At 48.8% G+C, this 21,745-nt stretch overlaps 1 protein-coding gene across 2 annotated transcripts in view; it reads right to left on the minus strand.

Annotated features, from left to right (window-relative positions):
- Window positions 1-4,321: 4,321 nt before the first annotated feature.
- The window catches only part of LOC105187804 (inactive tyrosine-protein kinase 7), a 48,522-nt gene continuing 31,098 nt past the window's right edge, over window positions 4,322-21,745 (minus strand). The window contains exons 1-8 of one of the 2 annotated variants that reach the window (XM_011148840.2): window positions 12,119-12,996; window positions 10,109-10,232; window positions 8,730-9,163; window positions 6,983-7,279; window positions 6,310-6,876; window positions 5,916-6,191; window positions 5,639-5,824; window positions 4,322-5,549 (exon numbers count right to left, since the gene is read on the minus strand). In XM_011148840.2, the coding sequence (XP_011147142.1) occupies window positions 4,501-5,549; window positions 5,639-5,824; window positions 5,916-6,191; window positions 6,310-6,876; window positions 6,983-7,279; window positions 8,730-9,163; window positions 10,109-10,128 (2,829 nt within the window). In that variant the 5' untranslated portion in view covers window positions 10,129-10,232; window positions 12,119-12,996 and the 3' untranslated portion in view covers window positions 4,322-4,500. Of the gene's footprint in view, window positions 5,550-5,638; window positions 5,825-5,915; window positions 6,192-6,309; window positions 6,877-6,982; window positions 7,280-8,729; window positions 9,164-10,108; window positions 10,233-12,118; window positions 12,997-21,745 lie in introns of those variants that run through there. The other variant, XM_025299481.1, reaches the window with a different exon arrangement.

Raw genomic sequence — 21,745 nt, forward strand, 5'->3', positions numbered from 1 at the left:
TACATTATACACAATGTACGCTAATTATGGTGCATTATCGTAATATTCTTCGTGAGAAATTGACTCGAATTACCGGCCACGAAACGGTGGCAAGTAATTATTTCTAGCAAAGAGAAAACGATAATAGACTGCTGCAACATACCTGGAGGCTCTCCATCCACCTGTGAGCGTCTCGTGATTTTCGGACGTGCTGGACGTAGGAGGAACTCAAAGAGATACGAAAATTGAAGCATCGTGTTAACGAGAACTGAAATATCGTCTCCTCGGAGGTACTTTGCAAGGTAGGCCCAAAGAAACGTACGTGCTTGGTTTTCTGTCTCACCTTTATTTAGTATCGTAGCACATACTATTCCAAAAATTCATAAGTACGATGTAGATAAAAAAGTACAAATATTTACAAAATACTGTAAAAAAGAAATCGATTTGGAACGCCTAAGGATATGAACGTCATTCAAATGAGCCTTCCGTACCTTCGCTGTTCGCTTCTGTCACCGTATATGACTAGACGTGTTAGACATAATAGGTAGCTTCACGAAACCCACCCGCGACGCGGCTGACACGGCCTCCGGCCGCGCGCGCCGTCTCGCTCCTCTTTCCTCATTATTTATGGCAGTGGTGATCGCGTTCGCACGATGAATATTCTGAGCGTATGATATGAGCACATAGGACTTGGATAATTGGCCTTAATTTACCACACGTACTCGTACTGCGGGGTTAGATCGCTGCAGGGTAACAATAGCCCTAGCGTACTTTATGTTACAAGCAGCGACGGCTCGGGTACTTGGACGTTATTCGTATTCCTGTCGCGCGCGCGCTCTCTCGTAAATCGAATCTGGCCTTTTTATTAATTTCTCCTAACGACACAGCTCCGATCAAAATCACGATCAAAAGCGCGGACGCGCGGCATCGCGATCGACACAATTCGTCGCGCCCTCACCGAGCTTCCGCGCGCGTTTCAGAGGCTCGTCTCGCTCGAGTCTCCTCGGGCTGAAATTTCGTATTCCGATGCTGCCGCCGTCCCAAGTACGCTCGCCATCGCTGGTCACAAGAATATTTTCTCGACGTACATTAGCGAACATTTAGGAAGCATTTCATAAAATTCGCTCGCAGAGACGCGCCCCGCGAGCTCCGGTGATCCGTTACCTTGAAAGATTACTCGACAATTCGTGCTCTTACATATTTCGTGTACTTGATTAGAGCGCCCACGAGGACACATTCGCTGCGCTCGCGGACGGTGTGTTTTCGCGGTGGGTGCGTTGCGCTACGCTGCGCTCGGTACGACGAGGGTGCTTTAGAGCGGAGAATGGTCGTACTTATCGTGTAATTATGACCCTTTTACATTACATAGATACGATTGGCAGTGTGTTACCTTAGTGCTTCGTATATCTTATATTGCGTATATGATACATCATATTTATATCAGCATGCAGCACAGAGCCGACGAGAGCGCTTTTTCCTGCCTTTGTTTCTTTCTTTCTTTCTTTTAATTTTCCCTCCTTTCCTCTCCCTCCTGCCTTTCCGCGGAAGGTCCAGGAGAAGTTTCGGGGGGACACACGACTCTTCGACGACGAATATATCTTTCCAAGCGATCTCATCGCGCATCGTCACCGTTCTCCCCGATCAATTTCCTGAACTCCTCGCCGAGTACAAATTGCGAACGAATCGCGCGATCGATTGTAAAATTCACCGCTCTCGCGGCGGATCGTTGCTCACGCGAACGCATCCTTGACGCGCAGCGGTCTCGATGAAGAGATTACCTCGCGCGCTCGTTACAACCCGTCTCTCGATAAGGATCAGCACAAGGCGAAGCGAACCAGCAAGTTCTCTCGCATACCGGCCACTTTCCCCTTCGACGAGAGTCGTTTCGTGTCGCGCGTCCGCGAAGCCGAACTAAGCCGCGGATACGATATCGTTTCTCTTCTTTCTTCCGCACGGCTCTGTGCGCGGCTTAATGCTTCGATAAACTATTTTAGAGTCGTGAGTTCTCGTAATGCATGCACGTTCGGCACGGGACAAGTGACAGATTTGCGCGATTACTATATTCCTTTCCTTTCATCCGTCTGCCTTTCTTTCCTACCCACGAGAGCCTTCGCAGCCCTCCTCCTCGGCGGTTTTGTACCCTTTGCATCTGGCTTTCGAAGCATCGACGAGTATAACGACGAGTAGTCTTGTATCGAACGGAAGAAGCAAGGACGCAAAGGCGCATCTGTCTCGCGCGAGTGGATTATTCCTTACCAAGTAGATTCGCTCAAATTGAACGCGGAAGTAGTGGGGGGGAGGACGATGTTACACAACTTACGTAGAGTTAAAATACGAACGTTGCTTTTCGTTGTACAAATCGGATGACACGGAACAGTCGCGGTAATACATACATTCGGAATGTTCCTCTCTCTCTCTCTCTCTCTCTCTCTCTCTCTCTCTCTCTCACTCTTGCTCTTTCTTTCTCATTGGACCATCGCGTTGAGTAGATTGTTCGCGCTACTTATCAAACCGTGAGAGTAACCGCGGATGCAAAAATATCGCGAGCGATACTTCGCCTGATCTGATCGAGTCTAAATTTCCGTAACATGTAAAAATAGGCTTTCGAGTAGCAATCGTATAGTAGTCGTTTTTCTGCACCGTTAAATACCTCGGCCACGTGCCCCCGGCGCCTCGAGCGTTCTCTCACCGGTACCAAAATACGGCGAAATTTCTTCCGACGCTGTAGAGAGTTACTTTACGGGGAGTTTAGTCTTATGGCTGTGAGAGAAGGGTGGGGGAGGGGGGGGGGCGGGATTCGAGACTGATCACATTAATTGGAAATCAAACGCGACGATTTCACGCTAGTCTCTCTCGCGCTTAAAAAGAACTTACACTTATATCATCGGTATGTACAAGGCCGTCTCTTTTTAGTCGATACGAGTGGTCGATTGCGATCGTTCTTATCACACATAAATATACGTTATAAATAATCCTTATGTTTCTTTTCTTTTCTCTCTTCTTTTGTTATACGTGTCCTTAGCGGTTGTAGCGCGTGTGTGGGTGTGTGGATGTGTGTAGGAGTAAATAGGCAGTGATATAAGATTCCGTTCGTCATTTGATATGGTCGTGATACTTTCTTAATACGCATGTCCGTATAATATGCATGTGCAATAGCAGCACCGGGCATTTCCCGATCGCCGGTGACGCTCGACCGCCGTCGTCGTCGTCGTCGTCGTCGTCTTCATTCCGAACGGCTCGACCGAGCGTCCCCGTCGTCGGTTTCTTTCCTTCGGCTCACCTAACGATTAGAGTACCTTATGAGTATTCGATGTACGGTGATGATACCTATTATTATATCGATACTGTATACTAAGTATTGCATTAATTGCGTAATAACATGTAATGGGCCCATACAGATCGTTATTCTTAGTCCGACGATAAAAGTCATTGCTGGGGAGGGGAGGGGAGACGGAGATGTTGGTCGAAATTAATATCATTTCCTTGTCGAATTCTTCTCTCTTCTCCTCTCTCTCTCTCTCTCTCTCTCTCTCTCTCTCCCCCTCTCCGTTAATCTGACGCGAAAGAATACTGTAATACGAATAATTATTGTAGAACCTGACGCGATCCTACCGCGTTTTACCTACAATGAGAAAAGAATAATAGAAACGACAGAAAAGAAAAATGTTCCAATGATCGCGCGAGACAAGTGGCTCGACTAAACACGGAGAATCTGACGTTCGTGCTTCGGGAACAGAGCTAAGGATGGGAGAGTGCTTCGAGTATGGTATATAATGACAATAAATAAATGTCCGAAGTCGCGCGCGCTCGGGCTCCGCGCGTATATGTATGTGTGTGTGTGTGTGTAAAGTATATGTACCAAAAAACTCCTCGTACGGTGGAGACGCCACTCACTTGATCACATGTAACGACGAGTATCGAACGGTACGCACGAACGAGAGACGCGCGTACAACGTTCACTATTGCGCGCGCGCGCGCGCGCGCGCACGCGCTCGAATTGAATTTCAACGTGAGGTCTGTACACCGGATTAGTCACGATCGGATTGGGATGCTCGAGATCCGCGCGTGTACGTACCGGCGACATCATTGAAACACATAATCCTCGCGTTCGATGATTAATGAGCAAGCATTTTCCATTTACACGAGAGTAGGATTCCCTACGGTGGGTGGGATTCCCGCGGATTCATTACATATATATATATATATATATATGTATATATATAGTCGATATTCAAGCGTTTACATGAAGCCGGTTAATTATTCCTTTTCTCTTTCTCTTTTCCCCTCTCTTTCTCTCTCTCTCGCTCTCTTTCTCGCGCGCGCGTGCGAGTGCGAAGCCTCATGCGGCCGTTCTTCTCTCCCGGACGATCCTCCACGGGCGGAAGGATCGCCGCCGCGCGATCGTCGGCGCTCGTCAGCCTTACTTCTCGTTCAGCTCAGCACAATCATTACCCCTATTGCAATATTTCCGATACGCTCAGAGCCTCGCTATCCGGCCACTATACGCGTAAAACAGCCTTACTACAGGCAGCTGTCGGCCACAATTTCTCCTATTTTCGAGACCACCTCGTCGAAGGTTGGTCTGTCGCGCGGATCGGTCGCCCAGCATTGAGTCTGGAGCTCCTGCAGGGTCGGCGGCGCCGCCTTGTGCGGCTTCCATATGAGCGTTTGCGCCTTGAGCTGAGTCAGCACGGACTCGTCATTCATCTTGTTGAAGGGCAGCTCGCCCTGATGGAACATCTCCCAGACCAGACAGGAGAATGAGTACACGTCGCTCTTGGTGGAGTACTCGTCTTCGTACACGGCTTCATAGGGCAGCCATCTGAGCGGGATGACCTGATTCCGATGCTTCGTGTACTCTTGGTGGTACGGCTCTTTGGTCATACACGGCAGTGAGATCTTGATCGTCAGATTACTAGCGATCAGGCAGTTGCGCGCGGCTATGTCCTTGTGGACCAATCGGTTGTCGGCCAAGTGCTTGAGGCCCTTCGCAGCTTGATTCGAGAGCGCGAGGATCTGCGCCACCGACAGCTGAGGTGCGCGCGGTGGCTTCGACTCGTGCGTCGGACTGGAATTGCTGTCCTTGCGCGAGGCGATCAAGAATTGTTTCAGGTCGCCCCAGTCGGTGTATTCTAGGATCATGTAGTCCGGCTCCTCCTCTCGACATAGACCGATCAACTTGACGACATTCTCATGATTGAGCTTATGCAGGAGATCCAGGTGCCGCTTGAACTCCTGAAGAGCCATCTCGTCCTTGGTGTTGGTGAGACTCTTCACCATCACCAGAGACTCCTTATCGCCGTCCACCTGATACTTTGTAGCGTAAATTTCGCCAAATTCACCCCGACCGAGAGGCTTCAGTTCCTTCAGGTTGCTTCGCGACACGGCAATCTTGTCGTAATTCGATTTGGACTTTTTCGACTGGTTGCTACTTTGGCTCTGAGCGGTGTCCGCGCCGTCGCTCTTGTGAGAATCACGGTTCTCCTTCTTCTTACTCGTGGAATTTGCCTTGTTGCTGCTTTCCTTCAGCTCTGTTTGTTCCTCTTGCACGTCGCCGTTCTCCAATTTTTCTGGAATTTCAAATAGCACGCGTCGAATTGGCCGTGTGTGCCAACGTGAGGAGTTAAATTATCGTGCATGCGGATATCAACGGTCGTACCTTCCGTTTGTTCCTGAAGATATTGCTGCTTCCTGCGGCGACGTCGGTAACGACAGTACAGCATGAGACCGACGACGAGCACCATGTAGGCGGCGGCTGCGCTCAGGGTGATGGTAACCGTCTTGGTCATCATCGAGCCGTCATCACCGGCTTCTAGATCCATATCGGCTCTGTAACTATCTCCGGCTGAAAGAGAAATCGTTGTTATCGTTATTTCCCGTCGCTTTGCAACACTATCGCTGAAACGATAGTGCATTAATGAAAAACCAAAGAGTACCTTTCACATTCAACTGAACCTCCTCTCGCTTGAGGCCGCCGCTGTTGCCGGCGGTGCATCCGTACTTGCCCTCGTCAGTAAGGTACACTTCCTTAATGTACAGACTTCCGTTACTCAACACCTCGAAACGAGGATTGTCCAAATTGTTCATACGGGAGTCCTTGTCCCACTGAATGGTCGGTTTGGGATCGCCAACAGCGGCGCAATGCAGCATCACTGGGTATCCTTCGATAGCCTCCGTCGGATTCTGCGGCTGTATCGTGAACTTGGGCATGACTGCGGAAAGAAATGATCAAGAGCGCGTTAATTCATCCCGTTTGCACGTCATCGCACGCGCGAACGCCCACTCTCTCCTCCCTCCCCATCCTCCGGATGCTCCATCTCGAATACTCACTGACTACATCGATGCTGATGGTGTGATTGATGGAGCCTTGAGCGTTGCTCGCTATGCAAGTGTATCGGCCCTTGTCCTCCTCCAGCACGTGGTTGAAGTGCAGCGTTCCGTTGATGTCCTGAACGTGCTTGGGAAATTCCTCGCCCTCGCCCTCCTTCACCCATTTGACCGTCGGGTTCGTGGCGCCTTGCGCTTTGCACGACACCTTCGCTACGGAGTTCAGCTCCAGGCGCTTATTGACCGGTTGCGGCGAGAACTTGAGCTTCTCCTCGACCGTGAGAACGGCCGGGTCCGAGAACAGAGACGGGAATCCCGTTGTGAACACCTGGCACATGTAGTGCCCCTTATCAGACAGATCGACGCTCTTGAAGTGCAAGGTAACGTTGCCATGATTGTCGGTCACGCGGTATCTCGTCGGGCCGCCCGACTCCCTCAGTTGCGCGCCATCCTTCAGCCAATGCACGTGAGTCACCGGCGGCTCCATGCCGGAATACGAACAGGTCAGCGTCACCGAGTCGCCTTCCATCACGCTCAGCGACTCCGGGGAGCTTACGATACTCGGCGGGGCTAAAAATTAAGATGAATCAGTCGATCGCACAATTGGACGATTATTTCCTTTTTTTGTGGTTCTCGTCCAACCTCTCGATTCTCTGCGGTAATGTTATCAACTTACTGGATATGACTATTTGGACGGATATATCCGTTTCACCGGCGAGATTCTCGGCCACGCAGGTGTAATTGCCATCATCCTCGTTCATTCGTGCCTGAGCGATGATGAGCGTGTTGTCTTGAACACGCACGGGGCCGGTGTCGCTTATTATGTGTCCCCTGGGATCTCGCCAATAAACCTTGGGCGGCGGTAGGCCTAAAGGTTCTAGGCAGCTTATCTGGAATTCTTGATCCTCGCCGACGATCGCCAGCTGAGTTGGACGTTTCGGTTCGAAGGCGGCCATCGAGAAGTTCAACAAATCTGAAAGCAATCACACATCTATGAGTCTGCGAATTTTTTAATTCAGACTTGTATGCGATGTCGTCGCGTGATTAAATTGTCTTGACTCGTATTGTAAAGAAAGAAGATTTACAATCTCAATACATGTTTGGTGATCTAATTAAATATATAAATGTAGTATAATATATTATATAGGGTGTCCGGGATCTTTTGGAAACGAAAAATTGTGAAGCTTAATCCAGATCAAACTGAGAAGAAAAATCCATTTTGCAAAAATCGCAATATTAAAATCTTAATGACTGAAAATCTAGAAGCCCTTTTAATTGATAATTTGAAAATCTGCGTACTTATTTGCAAAATGATAAAGGACTTTTTTGTTCAGAATGACCTAATCTATAATTATATATGACGGCTATTGTCCCTAGCGACAAGTTCAGGATTCAGGGTTCAAAGTTCAATATACTCATATCTATCGCTAGAGCTGTCATATAATTGTAGATTAGGTTATGCTGAACAAGAAAGTTCTTTATCATTTTGTAAATAAGTACGCAAATTTTCAAGTTATCAATTAAAAGAGCCCTTTAGATGTGGTCATTTTCAATCGTTAATAACTCAATAACTATTGCGACTTTTGCAAAATGGTACATGACTATTCTTCTCAGTTTGATCTGATTAATCTTCACAATTTTTCGTTTCCAAAAGAAGGGGGAAACCCTGTACATTATATATGCAGGATGGCTCTTTTTAACTCATCTACTTAAATATCTCGGAAAAAAGTCTAGTACTACTTTTCCTTCCGACAAAATAGTTACCGAGAAATAGTTACCGAGATGTCGTTAGTTAAATCTTGAAAAAGTTACCAAATCTTCCTTAAATATCTCAAGATATATTGGGCACATAAAAAAATATTTCAGACAAAAGTTGTTCAGATTAATTGGTAGAAAAAGATGATACAATAACAAAATTGAGGTTTCCATTTAAGAAAAGTTATGATCAATGAATATTTCGAAATTGACGCCATTTGTAAACAAAATGATATCGCCATTTTATGTCCCCCCTTAAACCACATAACTTTGGTCTGAAACGTTTTTCCGTATCCGTTTTATATTTTTCGAGATATTTGAGTGAATAAATTAAAATATGAGCCATCTTGTGCAATAAATGCAATAGAAATGTATATATTCAGGAATACCGTCAAGTCTTTTCGTTTAATTCCTATAAAACTTTACATGAAAATAATAAAGTAAGTTCGATTTTAACAGAAGCTGATAAACACAATCAAGAAATGTTGTTAACTTACGTGGAACTAACGTTAAATTAATTCTGGATTAAAATTAAGAATCCGTATACTACTACGTACTGTAACCGCGGAAAATGAAGGCTTTAAAATACGAAAAGACTCTTCGGTACTCTTAATAATAATAAATTTATCATTATCGCCGGTTTCTCTGAGAAATCTGCCAGTACTCACAGGCAATTTGCAACTCGACCGTATAACTGATACTACTCTCGTCCCTCAATCCATGGCAGGAGTAAAATCCCTGGTCCCTTTGGTCGGCAATGTGTATCACGAGGGTGCCGTTCTCAAAGATCGTCCGCTCCTCGTCGGATTCCAGCGGGCCGATTTCTTTGAAGAACCACTGCACATCGTCGGCGTCTTCGAAGATGCAGTGCAGCACGGCCGGCTCGCCGCGTTTGGCAATCAGGTTTCGCGGCACGACCTTAATCGTCGCGGTCTCATTTCCGGAAACGATTAGCGGATAGCTCTCGGTCACCGGCGACGAGCCCGCTTCGTTCTTTGCCAGGCAACTGTACATACCGCTATCCTCGGCGACCGCCTTGTGTATGTGCAGCTTCTTCTTCTTGATCTCGATACGCTCGCTTCGCGCCAGGCTCATCGTGTTCCTGCGAAAACCAAACAGGCGACCCCGTCCGCTGTAACTCCGCGCTCTCTCTCTCTCTCTTTCTCTCCTTCTCTCAGCCGCACCCTCCCGTGCTCCCGCAAAATATGCAAATTGCTTTACGAGCGCGTAATCGAATCGCGCAACACCTCGTTACACCTCGCGCGCACCGTGCTATCTACATTCAGACGGCGAGAAACGCCGTTAATTCAGCCCGCTAACTGCATCCTCCTTCGCGTAACTTTAGTATCGCCATTTCCAATTCATCGCGACCTTATCGCACGCGCCTCCCTCGTATCGCGCGCCGGCGAATACCAACTACCCCGCGACAACCGCCCGCCGTCGTCGGCCGGCTTTCAATTTCGAAACGGCCCATAGACGCGCGCGCCCCGCCGTTCACAAAAAGTGCCTGTCCCCGTCCAAGGACTGACGTTTTTTATCCTTCAAAGCGCGACGTCATTAAACTACGCCGTTCGAATGAATGACGTTGTCCCGCACGACTTTCCGACATGCCAGCGGAGGACCACGGAGGGCGAGGAGGGGCAGGGAAAGGGGAGGAAGTGATTCGAGGTGACGGCAGGAGTGAAACTCCGCCGCGACGGCATGCCCAGCGAGGGAGTGTCACTTCATAATTCACCAGGTCGGTTCCGTAAACGTCGGGTGTCAGTTACGCCAGGAACTTAGTTCGCCCCGCGGCATCCTCCCACCTCTCCCAACCCCCTTCAACTGTCCCGGCGCTACCGGCTCTCACCGCCGCCCCCGCTCGCGTCTCGTTGTGTTCTCGCAGCATCTCGCTGCTCCCCCCACCTTTCCCTCCTCCACCTACCGGTCCCTCCGCTCATCCCCTCGCCCGCGTCGCGTTATAGCGCGAGACGTGCAGGTAGGTAGGTGGGTAGGTAAGTAGGTGGGTAGGTGGGTGAGTTTAAATAGACAAAGTTCTAGAACCAACTTGAACCACTCGTATGTCATGTCGCCGGAGCCGTCGACGTGACACCGAAGCTCGATCTCGCTGCCCACGTGGATCGCGGCCGGCAGTTTCGGCTGCTGCAGCTGCACGCTCGCCTCGCTGACCCCTGCAACAGAGAAAATCGATGATACCGGGTGAGACGATTAATCAGATCGAACGGCGTTGCGCGTCGCGCCGCTGACGATGTTGGGACAACAGATGAATCATACGCAACATCACGGTCACGACACGCGATTACGCGTATCGCGCGTGCACGCGACGCAACTGCTCCTCTCCCCCTACCCCCTTCGAGAGATTCCTTCGCGCTACATGAGTCGGTAGGAGGAAGGAAGAAAGTCCGGAGAAGCGCGACCGCGAAACAACGACCTTTGCCTCGAATTTTTTCGCGACGCTCCAAGCTGTTGTCCTCTTACCCTCTTTCCTTCTTCCTGTCTCGCTGTCGCTGAGTGCGCCCGGAGGAAGGGCGCGTCGAATAACCGTGCGGGTATCGTAAGAGAAAGCGAAAGAGAGAGAGAGAGAGAGGGGGGAGGGGAGAAGAGAGAGAATGGAAAAGACAGCCAGCTCGGAATTCTAGAATGGGAAAGGAGCATTCGCGCAGGACAATGGGAGGGAAAGCAATTCCCCGTAGAGATAGAAGAAGTCGGAGGGATCAGAGGATGGAAGAAGACGGAAGGAGGGTGGAAGAAGAAGACGGGGGAAGGAGGGAGGACGGGATGGTTGGTTCCCGAGAATGTCAGGTCGATTCCTCCCGTTCGCCGCTCTCCGCGTTTTTGTTCCCGTCGGATCAGAACCGCCGCCGTCGCCACCGTTCTCGTCGTTCTCGTCTGAAGACGCGCGCGCGCGCGAGCTACTTCGCTGCTCGACGAATTTAATCGAGTCCAATAAAACGCCGACTAAAAGGGAGGACGCGTTCCTTTTCGTTTATCCTTCGGCTCCGCGGCCACTCGCGACGAAGCGCGTCGAGAGTGGCTCTCGGTCGTCAAAGCCGCGCGTATTATTCGCGAAAGACGGCGAAAGAGACGAAAAAGCCGAAGGGCCTCCCCCCCTCCCCCCCCGCCGGGGAACCGCTCTGCTTTTTTCCCCCAAAATTGTCCGAACCCAGCGACGGGACGTGGCGGTCGCCGCTGTCGGAGACGGTTGCTCGGCCCTTCCCCCTTCTCTAGGACAAGAGGATGACGCGAGCTGCAAAAAGTAGCGTTCGTCATCGCGAACGTTAGCGGCAAGTCCGCCCTCTGATGGCGGAACGTAGGTGAAATAATCAGCGGTAAATCTACACTCGGAAACCACTAATGAAGGAAACCGAAGCACAACCACCGGTCGCCCCTTCGCCCCCTTCACCGGCTGATCTCGCTCGACTACGTCGCTACGGAGGGCACGTCGTCGGAACTCACGGAGGGCAACAATTGCCGAAGACTAGCGAGGACGATAAGGCTTCGTTCATTAATTTGATTCATTAGTCCGCGCCGTGAAATCGATCGGCCACGGCGCGCCGCGTCGCACCGCGCGGAACCCTCGGCTAAAATGAAACGTAATTACGCGGTCGGAACCTCGTTAAAAAAATACGCCAATAATTGAAAGAAAAACGTGCGTCGTTAGCGCGCGGGAAATTACATTTGAACCGGTGCCGCAAATTGTGCTCGCGCGCGCGCGCGCGCGCGCACACACACACACACACACACGCACGCACGCACACTTATGCGCGCGCGAGCGCACAGATCGACGCGTGGAGAGCACGTAAGCTCGCGATAATTCACGGATAGACTTGTTCTCGCGGAGAGGTAACGATTCGTACATCCACGGACGAGGGGAGAGAAGGAGAGAAAGAAGGAGGGGAAGGGGGGAAGAGCAATTTATTACGACGCGTCGGTCGGGCTGCGCAACGGGCGATTTCATCTGCGTCTCCATTAGCGCGCTCCGTTTTATCAAGTTCTAATCGCGAATCAAGCCCGGCACTCAGACGGATCTCGCATCCTTCTCAGACCCGCGTTTTACCTGAAAACGCAACATTACGCCATTACGCTCGCGCAAAAGCGACCGACTGCAACCACGCACCGGATGGCGCGCTGTTTCCGCGAGATCCTTTCCTGCGTCTCGCAATCGACGCTAATTTACCGTTCACAGCGTGATACTCTCGTAAGCCTCACACCATCGCGTTAACGAGCCGGTCAACTACACGCGTGATTCCCGCCGGATGATAACATTCTCGTAACGTTCTCCTCGTGTTTTTCTTTATTTCTTCTCTCTTCGGGCCTCGTACAATTTCACTGTTCGCCGCCGCCGCCGTCGCCGCGCCGTTGCAGTCCGGGAGGACTCGCGGAGGAAATTTCGCAGTCGGCGCGGATGTGCCTGGTTATCCGTGAAACGGAAACGACTGCACTCGAGTCCCCCGAGGTGGCATTATTAACGCCTCAGCGGTCACGCTCGGGCTGTTCGATCCTTTTGCTTCTATCTCCGCACGGCGAGCTTCTGTCGTCGGCACTTTCCCCCCCTCTCTCTCTCTCTCTCTCACCTGTCCTCTCGCTCACCACGAGAGTGCCGAGCGGCGCAACACAGACTGCAGACACGGTGCGGCGTATCGACGCTTCATCAGCGAGCGGCGCACGCGAGGGCGATCCCCTCGAAGATGAGCCCTCGTCGACTACGTGATAACTCGCGCGGCGCACGACGAAACGGCGCGTCGCGCGAATGTAGCCGCGAACAATCAATCCGCTCGCCGTTGCAGCCGGCATATTGCGCATATGCGTGTGCACAAGCGCTCTCTGCGTTTGATACGCGAGACAATGCACACTCGCAATTGCGGCGCGAGTCTCGCCGATTGAGCCGTCAAACGCGAATGTTCGCGAAAGGAGATCGCTAAAACGAACCGTGGAATCGATTCGTTTTACCATCACGTGCAAGGGAGATAAATACGAGAGAGAGAGAGAGAGAGAGAGAGAGAGAGAGAGAGAGAGAGAGAGAGAGAGAGAGAAAGAGAGAGAGAGAGAGAGAGGGAGAGAGGGAGAGAGAGAGGCGCGTTTTGCAGCGCGTTTGCGGAACGTCGTAGCGTCATTCCCACGAGATGCGCTTTCAATGTCGCCAGCTCGTGGGAATGAACTTCACGTCAGTCGTCACGTGTCCGCGCGACAGTCCCTCCTGCTCGCCTGTAACCCGATCATTGATCGACCTTCCGCGCGCGCCGGACCGTCTGGCTCGAATCGCTGCGCGAAATTAGTGATGAAAATTTCCGCGAACGGTTCACAGTCAGCCTCCGGCGCCCGACGAATCCAGGAAAGAACGGGAGGGGGTAGAGTTTGATTGTTATTTCCTCTCTCATTCTCTCGCTCTCCCTGCCTGCCTGCCTGCCTGCCTGCCTGCCTGCCTGCCTGCCTGCCAGCCACCCTGCCGCGCGCTCTGCTGCCCATCCCTCCTTCCTGGCGTGCCCCGGCGACGCGTGCTCGTCGGCGAACGGGCGAGCGATGTAAAGGGCTGCGTCGAAACGCACTCCTCCGCCATTGAATCCATTAAAGAACATTAATCTCGAGGAGTTATCATCGAGCAAGCGGATTTGAGGGTGCCGACAATCGTCGGCGCAAAGCAGCGACAAAGAGTCGCGAGACTCGAGAGGAGATGGCCAGAGGAGTCGTGAAACGAGCGAGAGAGACAGAGAGACGAGAGAGAGAGAGAGAGAGAGAGAGAGAGAGAGAGAAATTGAAGGAGGGGCGGGGAAACAGAGAAAGAGGCAAAGAGGAACTCCTAGGAATCGGAGGAGGGTTGAAGGTTGGGGCCGCAAGGAGGAGGGCTCGTTTGCAATGACGAAACTCTCACTTTACCTCTCGGAGGTCCAGACGAGATTTCGCCGGGCCACTCGAGGCGCTTTTCTCTTCTCATCGTGCAACCGTCTCTTTCTCTCCATCGCTCCTTCACCCCGTTCTCTCTCGCTTTCCCACCCGTTTCTGATCTCTCCACGCACTCCCTTACTCACCCTCCCCTGGCGTTCGCCCTTCGTTCCGTCTCTTTCCGTTCGTCGCCTCTCGTTGCTCCACTCTGCGTCCCAGCGAGTCGTGTTTAAATGCACAAACGAAGCGCCGGATCAAAGGGACCGCCGGCAGTGCACGCACAGCGCAAGAACGGCAGGACGACGAGGAACGTGCGAGCGAGCGGGCGAGAGAAAGACAGACAGACAGAGAGAGAGAGAGAGAGAGAGAGAGAGGGGGGGAAGGGGGACGACGCGACAAAAAGAGACGGGTAACGTTTATTATTATCATCGTAGGCGCGCGCGGCCCTCCCTCGTCGCGTCGCTTCTTCAGCAACTGGTAACCTCACGCAGTCAATATTAACTTTCGTGTAAACAGGCCCCGCGCTACCGCGCCACCACCGCGGGAGTGCACGCGCACGCCCACGCACACGCGTGCTGCGACGCGTGCACACACGGTCCGTGTGTCTTGCCGTACCTGCGGCGCCTCCTCTCCGCTCCGGCAGCGACAGCCTTGGATCGAAGGTCGAGCCCGCGCGCTATCTTCGTCGACTCGAGAGACCCTGCCGCCGAGAGCACCTGCGCATGACGCGTGCGTGTGCACGTTGGTAGGTGTCTCCCTATCGGTTCGATCGAACTTTCGATTAATTAGACGTAATCGCGCCCGGGCTCGAGAGCCGATCTCGACCCGTGCCGAAACAGAGCGGAAAGAGCACGCGATTGACTAGACTAGTAATGATACGTGGGGTAAAGATAACAGCGCGCAACGGAGCACTCGCGGCTGCAGGGAGGAGCCGCGCTGTAATGTCTCGTAATGAGAATCATTTGTTCGAGGACTTGGTGTGTACGAGCGAAATGATCTCTCTTCCTCCTCTCTTCTATTTCTCTCTCTCCCTCCCTCTCTCTCTCTCTCTCTCTCTCTCTCTTTCCAGGCATGTGAATAAACGCCCTTTATCTCCATCCGCTGTTCGTTACGTTCGCAACGATCGGCCTTGGATCGAAGGCCGACGTTGGTATCTTCAACGACCCACCCGGTTGGCTGCTCGCCGCGCAGACGAGGATTTTAATTGCTCGCGCCGAAGAGAGGATTCCGAAGCGACACTCGAGCATCGATTGCAGCCCCGCGGAATCGCGAATTCGATTCAGACTTCGCTTACGAGACATTGAATATTCAGTTACAATGTCGAGTGACTTCTCCCCCCCGTACGGTCGGCGCGCCGGCGGGTCGAGGTCGTACCGCGACGTTCTCGAGAGTGCACAAATGTACCGGCGGCGTGCGAGATCTCGCGCCCGCGATCTCTCTTGCCACGTCCACGATGGAAAAGAACGTCGCTTGAAAGCTGTAGAGAGAACAGAACAGCCCGCGCCATATGGGCGCGTCTGATAAGCCGCTCCCTGCGCTTGCAGACAGGCCATTTTTGTTTTCGAAAAGGAGATCGTCAACGAGAGGAGAACAACACGCCGACAGATGCGTGTCATCCTCCGAGGAAGCGCGCGCTGCGCAATATGGACTACCCAGATGTTGGTGGTTTATGAGCGGACAAAACCATGCTAGTTGGTATACGCGAAAGCTCTAGTCTGTTTCCAGTCCTCTGATGTAATTATTTTAAATTAATATATTTCTCCGTTTTCAGGCTTTCGCAAAGTTCCTATTGAACTTTTTAAAACGCCGTTATATGATTTATTGCTGCGCATAACCTTTCCCATCGTATCAAGGGGGGGATTACATGCGGAGCAGGCCGTTTTTAAGGCTATTTTTACGAATTTTTTACGAACAGGAACGGTAGGATTAATGGACTTGAAATTTTCACAATATATTCATTAATGTACAAAGTATAAAATAAATTTGTTATTATCTATATGGAAAATACACATACACAACTTTAAAGGCGTTTATCTGGAAACACCATTTTCTTAAACTGTTGACATGACTACGCAAAAATTACTGAAACCGAATGACTTGAAATTTTACACAATATACAGTAGACATGTAGTTTTTGCCCCTACTTCGAACACAGTTATATTTTATTTTATTCATTTTTTTAAACATGATTACAAGTTGAAGAAAGTTTCATTTTCAATACTTTTTTTTTGTACAGTCATTATTTTTCCAAAATTGGCTTGACTGCCTTCATTTTAGTACAGGTTATAATGGCAATCATACTCTCTAAAAATGAATCAATGAAACTCACTGATTCACTTTTAGAGAGTATATTCTAAAAATCTTTCTCAGTTTTTGGTTTCAAAGTAGTGAGAGACTTGAAATTATATATATATATGTTGACAGCAAACATAGAGCTCGCAAACAGCATTTTTATCTATAATTATAAATTAGATCGGTTCTTGTGATTTAATAAAATTTATTTTATATTTTAAACATTAACGAATATACTGTGAAAATTTCAAGTCCATTGATCCTATCGTTTCTGTTAAAAAAATTCGTAAAAATAGCCTTCCATATATAATTCCCTCCTTAACAAAAGGACTTTTTTGCTGGGAATGTTTGGTTTCACCACTAATGTAGAAGGCTGTCCGGGGTCTACCCACGAATGTCTGTTTAGGATTATCATACAAAATCCATCTTTCATTGCCAGTAAGAATTTTTCGAAAATTCTCCTTTGCGCCGTGTAGAGAGCAATGAAACGCGCGTGTACATCTGGCGGATAACTGCTGTTTTGCGACAATTCATGCGGCATTCATCATCCGAGCTTTTGAATTTTTTCCATTTCATGCAGTCACCTTCAAACTGTTGCTTGGTCAACTTCGAGTCATTCTGCAAGTTCTACTTGCGTTTGAGACAAGTTCTCATGCAACAACGCTCCCAAATGTCGGCCTCAATCTTTCGTGGCGCTTCAGTGCGCTCACGTTAAAATTACCATCTTTAAAAAGACGAAACCAATATTTGCTCGTATTGTGAGCAAATATTGGTAATATATTCTCTCCAAGAACCGAACAATGAATTTACATGCTTTAGCAGCATTTTTTCCTTGCTGGAATTCATATTGAATGCAGCGTCGAATATAAAGTTTTTCGTCGCTTATTTATTAATTGTTATTTTTAAAGTTATGTGCACCAATGAATCATAATGAATGGCGTTTTAGAAAGTTCAATAGCAACCTGACGCAAGCACAAAATGACGGGGAAATATTTCAATTTAGAATAATCACATTAGAGGGGTAAAAAAAGACAAACTTTTGCACACACCCAATAAATAATGCACGTTTGCGACTCGAGTCTCCTTCGATTTGTCTCAACACACGTACATATACATGCGCACATACGCACACATATGCACGTGCACGGCCACCGTTAACTAAACAGACGTTAATAACGTTCTCTCTGTTGATGCTCGAATCGCCGGCAGGCATAGGGAATGAAATTCCAGAAATGTCCAGCCGTCGAGAAACTCTCCATAGCCGATCGCGCACATTTCTCGAGCGTTTCCGCTTTATTCCCAGAGAGATGATACATTGTGCGGCACCGCGAGTGCTCTTTCTTCTGCCGGAGGACCGCGCGCGCCGCGTCGGAACTGGAATTTATCAGCTAATGAGTTAATGAAGTGCCGGGCGGAAGTCGTTCTCCGAGCCAGTCAGCCGAGAAAATATCGCTCAGAAGTTCAGAAGTATCGAGAGCGCGCCGCGCAAGAATGGGAGGGAAGCAACGGAGGACAACGAGGTGTTATTCGCGTCTTCGCGAGGAAAGGACTTGTTGATGCGATTCACGGGATTCAATGCGACTTAAGTCAGAGCCGCCCTCTCGCTCTCGCGGCAGGACCGTCGAAACAGTAGCTCCTTTTGCGGAGGTATTCCAGGAGCGAGACTGCCGCAGGAAGAGAGCTCGCCTCGTTATTAAAGTTTTAATATTAGCGCAAAGCGAGCCGCCATGCGGCAACGACGGCGGACGTCTCGATATAAGAACTTGAAAGATGGCCAGCGAGAACGGATGATACTACTCGCCCGTCTTCTTGATATTATCGATAAACACTAAGAGGGGAAGACTCTCTGAGAAAGTAACTTCTTACTTTGAGATAGACGGCTGGAGTGTCGCTTTTCGCTACGCTGGAAACGCGCCCGGGTCTCGTAACGCGCTATTCTTTTTAAAATGTTTACTTTTCCAAATTTCTTCTCTTCATCGGTGGGGCGAAGATTGAATTGTAAGAGTAAAGTATAGGATGTATGAACAACATGGGAGCGAGTCCCTAGAGAGATGACCTTTCTTCTTTTGTTTATTTACTTTATACACAGAGCCGAATGAATGAAGACGAGGTAGTAAACACAAAAAAAACAATAGATAGCGTAACGATAATATAATTCGGACGCCCGTCGGCGGAGGTCGAGCGGGATACGGAGACGCACCGAAGGCTAGAGCACCTTCGAGTCAGGCTCTCGCGCAATTACCTCACGTGACAATTGATCAAAAACGGCGGTTCGAGTGGGAATGCGCACACTCGAACCGCTGGCGGATGATAGTCGGAGATCTCCAAGGGAAAGCGCACGAGGAGATCACCAGCGTATCCCAGCCAGTAAAGCTAGCTCACCATCCAGCACCAAGAGGTACGATGGACATCAAGGGCAAGCGCACGAGATGCTGACTCTCAGCTGCTGACTCAGATCACTCAGGTCATGCCGGGCCCCCCGGGAAAGCGCACGGCGAGTCCGGTCTTAGCGATCAAGAAAACATCTGAATCGGATCGGTGTCGAAGGGGAAACGCACGACGACACCGGTATTCGGAATTAAGAGAAATCAACTACGTAGACAGTCTGAAAAGTTCTCGACCTGACACATACATGGCATTAGAAACTGCCAAACTATAATTGTATTGGAAAGTGGTATCCCTGATGTAAACCCATGTAAACTTTTATTCGATCTGTCAAAAGTCATTCGAGCAGTAGCACTAGTTGGAAAAGCTTTGTGCAACATGGGTGCCGCGCGTTTGCTAACAATTGACCAAAATACGCATTCGAATGCGTATTTCTCAAGCATGTTTGGCACATTTTTATCGTTTTAAGCGAAATAAAATGGATTTCAAGCGTCGTTTCATAACTGTTGATGAAACTTGAATCCATCACTATACATCAGAGCGAAAAGAACCTTCCGGAATCACACTTTAATGATGGTATTGAATTATTGGAAAGACGTTGGAATAAATGTATTGAAGTTTCAGGAGATTATATTGAAAAATAAAACATATTTCACGGCAAAAAGATTTTCTTTCATTGTTAGGCCGAGAATTTTTCAGACTGCCCTCGTAATTGTGTAAGGGAACAATGCTCGATCCCGTGGAATATTAGAAAATAACGATTCGATTAACTCTCATTAGCCTTTTGCACGAGTGGCGATGGCACGTCTACCTCGGACTTCCAACAGCGACTGACTAATTAACGCTATCGCGACATCGTTTTTATGATCCGCGTCTCTATCTTCCAAACGTAAACACATCGTTCTCCCCACCATTGACCTCACTGTGATCGTCATTGTTTTTCAACGCTCCGAACGCCATTTCGGATTTTCATATGCAATACTCACACACCTCGTACGATATGAATGGTATTAGGTATTAAAAGCAAGAATCGATTCAATATTTTTATTACAATTATATATGCTTTCCTTCAAAGCTATTCGCAACAACAGATCTCACTCTTTAGAAAAAAGAGGGAGGAGGAAGAAAAGGAAAAAGGGGCGAACAAGCAAAGAAAAAGAGCAAAAAGAATATTTGCCTCACGGAATGAAAATCGTCGAAACGACTGGCGGGAAAAGCGACAGATTTAATCGAACCTCAGAACACTCCGACTTTTCCCTCTCGATTACGAGAAACGCCGGGTCAAGTTGTATGTCTCCGTAAAGTGTTACTTTTTTCAATGAAATTCCGAGGCGAAGGGCTAAATGGACTGAACACGAACATCGAAGCGACTCGTGGACGCAAAAACTGAGACGAATTCGTTGGAGAATTTAGGCCATTCCAACCTCTCTCGTCTCGATTGCGAGAAGCGTCGGGATAAATTGGGTTTCCCATCGCCCCGTTATTTCGTCGATATCGAACAACTCGTCGCGTTGTATCTTATCATTAGCTTGCTCCGATATCATGACAGCGGTATTACAGTCTCGAGTGGCCGCACTGTCGCTCAACGACGGCGCGCCTATCGTTTTATCTCGACGTTTATGGTTAATTTAGTTAATATTACGTTCCGCGGATACCTGACGTCTTCGTCTCGCCGAAAGAGGTTGAGACAAAAGGCGGATCTCTCGACCGAAAGGCAGTAGCCTTCGGTGAAAGGTATTCAAAGCGATTTATATCCCAGTCTCTGCTTTCTCATCCCGTCTCCTCTCTCTCTCTCTCTCTCTCTCTCTCTCTCTCTCTCTCTCTCTCTCTCTCTCTCTCTCTCTCTCTCTCTCTCTCTCTTCTTTCTCTCTCTCATTCTCAAAGACGTTTACCTTGTAAACGCAACGCCCGAGAGAAACGAGTCTTCCAAACAGAACGGGACTTGAAAGAAGAAAGCCGCCGAAAAGGACGGGATGTAACGGGTGGTAGGAAAAACGGCGAGCTGCCCCCCATGCTTCCTCGTCGACGGGGTTGCCGGTAATTCGCATATTTCCGATATCATCTCCGTCGCAGACTACGCGCCTGTTAAAGCTGAATTCATTGCGTGAAAACGCGGGCGTCGTATGAAAAACAAAGTGTCCAAATGCGCGAAAATATTCAGAGAGTGTGATTTAGCTTTGAGAGTTTTTCTTTTTCTCACAAATATCAAAAACATTCATTTTTCATTCCAACAATTCGATACAAAAAACTCTTTAGTTTTTTTCTGGCGATCAACGAAATGCAAATGTTCAACCGGTCCGCAATGGCATTTTCCGATCATTCATGTGGAACCCATTTTTCTTCTTTGCGAATCTTTCCTATATTATGTAAACGTTTAGTAATTATTGCACAAGCAATATTTAATGCTCTGGCAAGTTTTGAAGTGGATTGTGCTAGATTTTCGTCCAATAATGCTTACAAATTTGTATTCTCAAACTTTTTTGGTTGTCTCGAACGATCTTTGTCGTTGACATTGAAATCACCATTTTTGAATCGCCTAAACTAATATTCGCACGTCTTAATTGATGGAACAACATCACCATAAGATCTATTAGAATTGTATGACTTTTAACAGCCGTTTTTTAATCAAATCAAATTTAATCAAATCAAAATGCTCCTTAAAACGCTCCATTTTTAAGGTGATATTAACGATTTTTATTATATCTGTTGTTAATAAATGGCTAAATATCATGGATTAGTATTGAAGCATTAAAAAACAATAGCTGTGATTATAATGTCTTCGACAAAACTGACATTAGCGCCGTCTCTTGCAAAATCTTCAAAAATAAATCACACTCCTAATACTCTAATTATTTTTTCTATCGTAGAGATATCTTAAAAGATACATCGTATACGTGTCGTTAAGCTACGATAATAAATGCTACGATAATAAATGCAGGTGCAACGAGCGCGAGGAAATACGATCGAGAGAGCCGATTATTTCACCTTCATTGAGAATGCAACGAGCGTTTCTAACCTGCTCCTCGATAATAATTTCTTAAACGATCGGCCGCATCCCAACAGTTTGACTTCTATAAGGCGAGAAAGAAAATTGCTTCCTGTAAGCATCCGCACCGGTTCTCCACGT

Source organism: Harpegnathos saltator, unplaced genomic scaffold (genome assembly GCF_003227715.2).
Source record: "Harpegnathos saltator strain DR-91 unplaced genomic scaffold, Hsal_v8.6 scaffold280, whole genome shotgun sequence".
Lineage (NCBI taxonomy): Eukaryota > Metazoa > Arthropoda > Insecta > Hymenoptera > Formicidae > Harpegnathos > Harpegnathos saltator.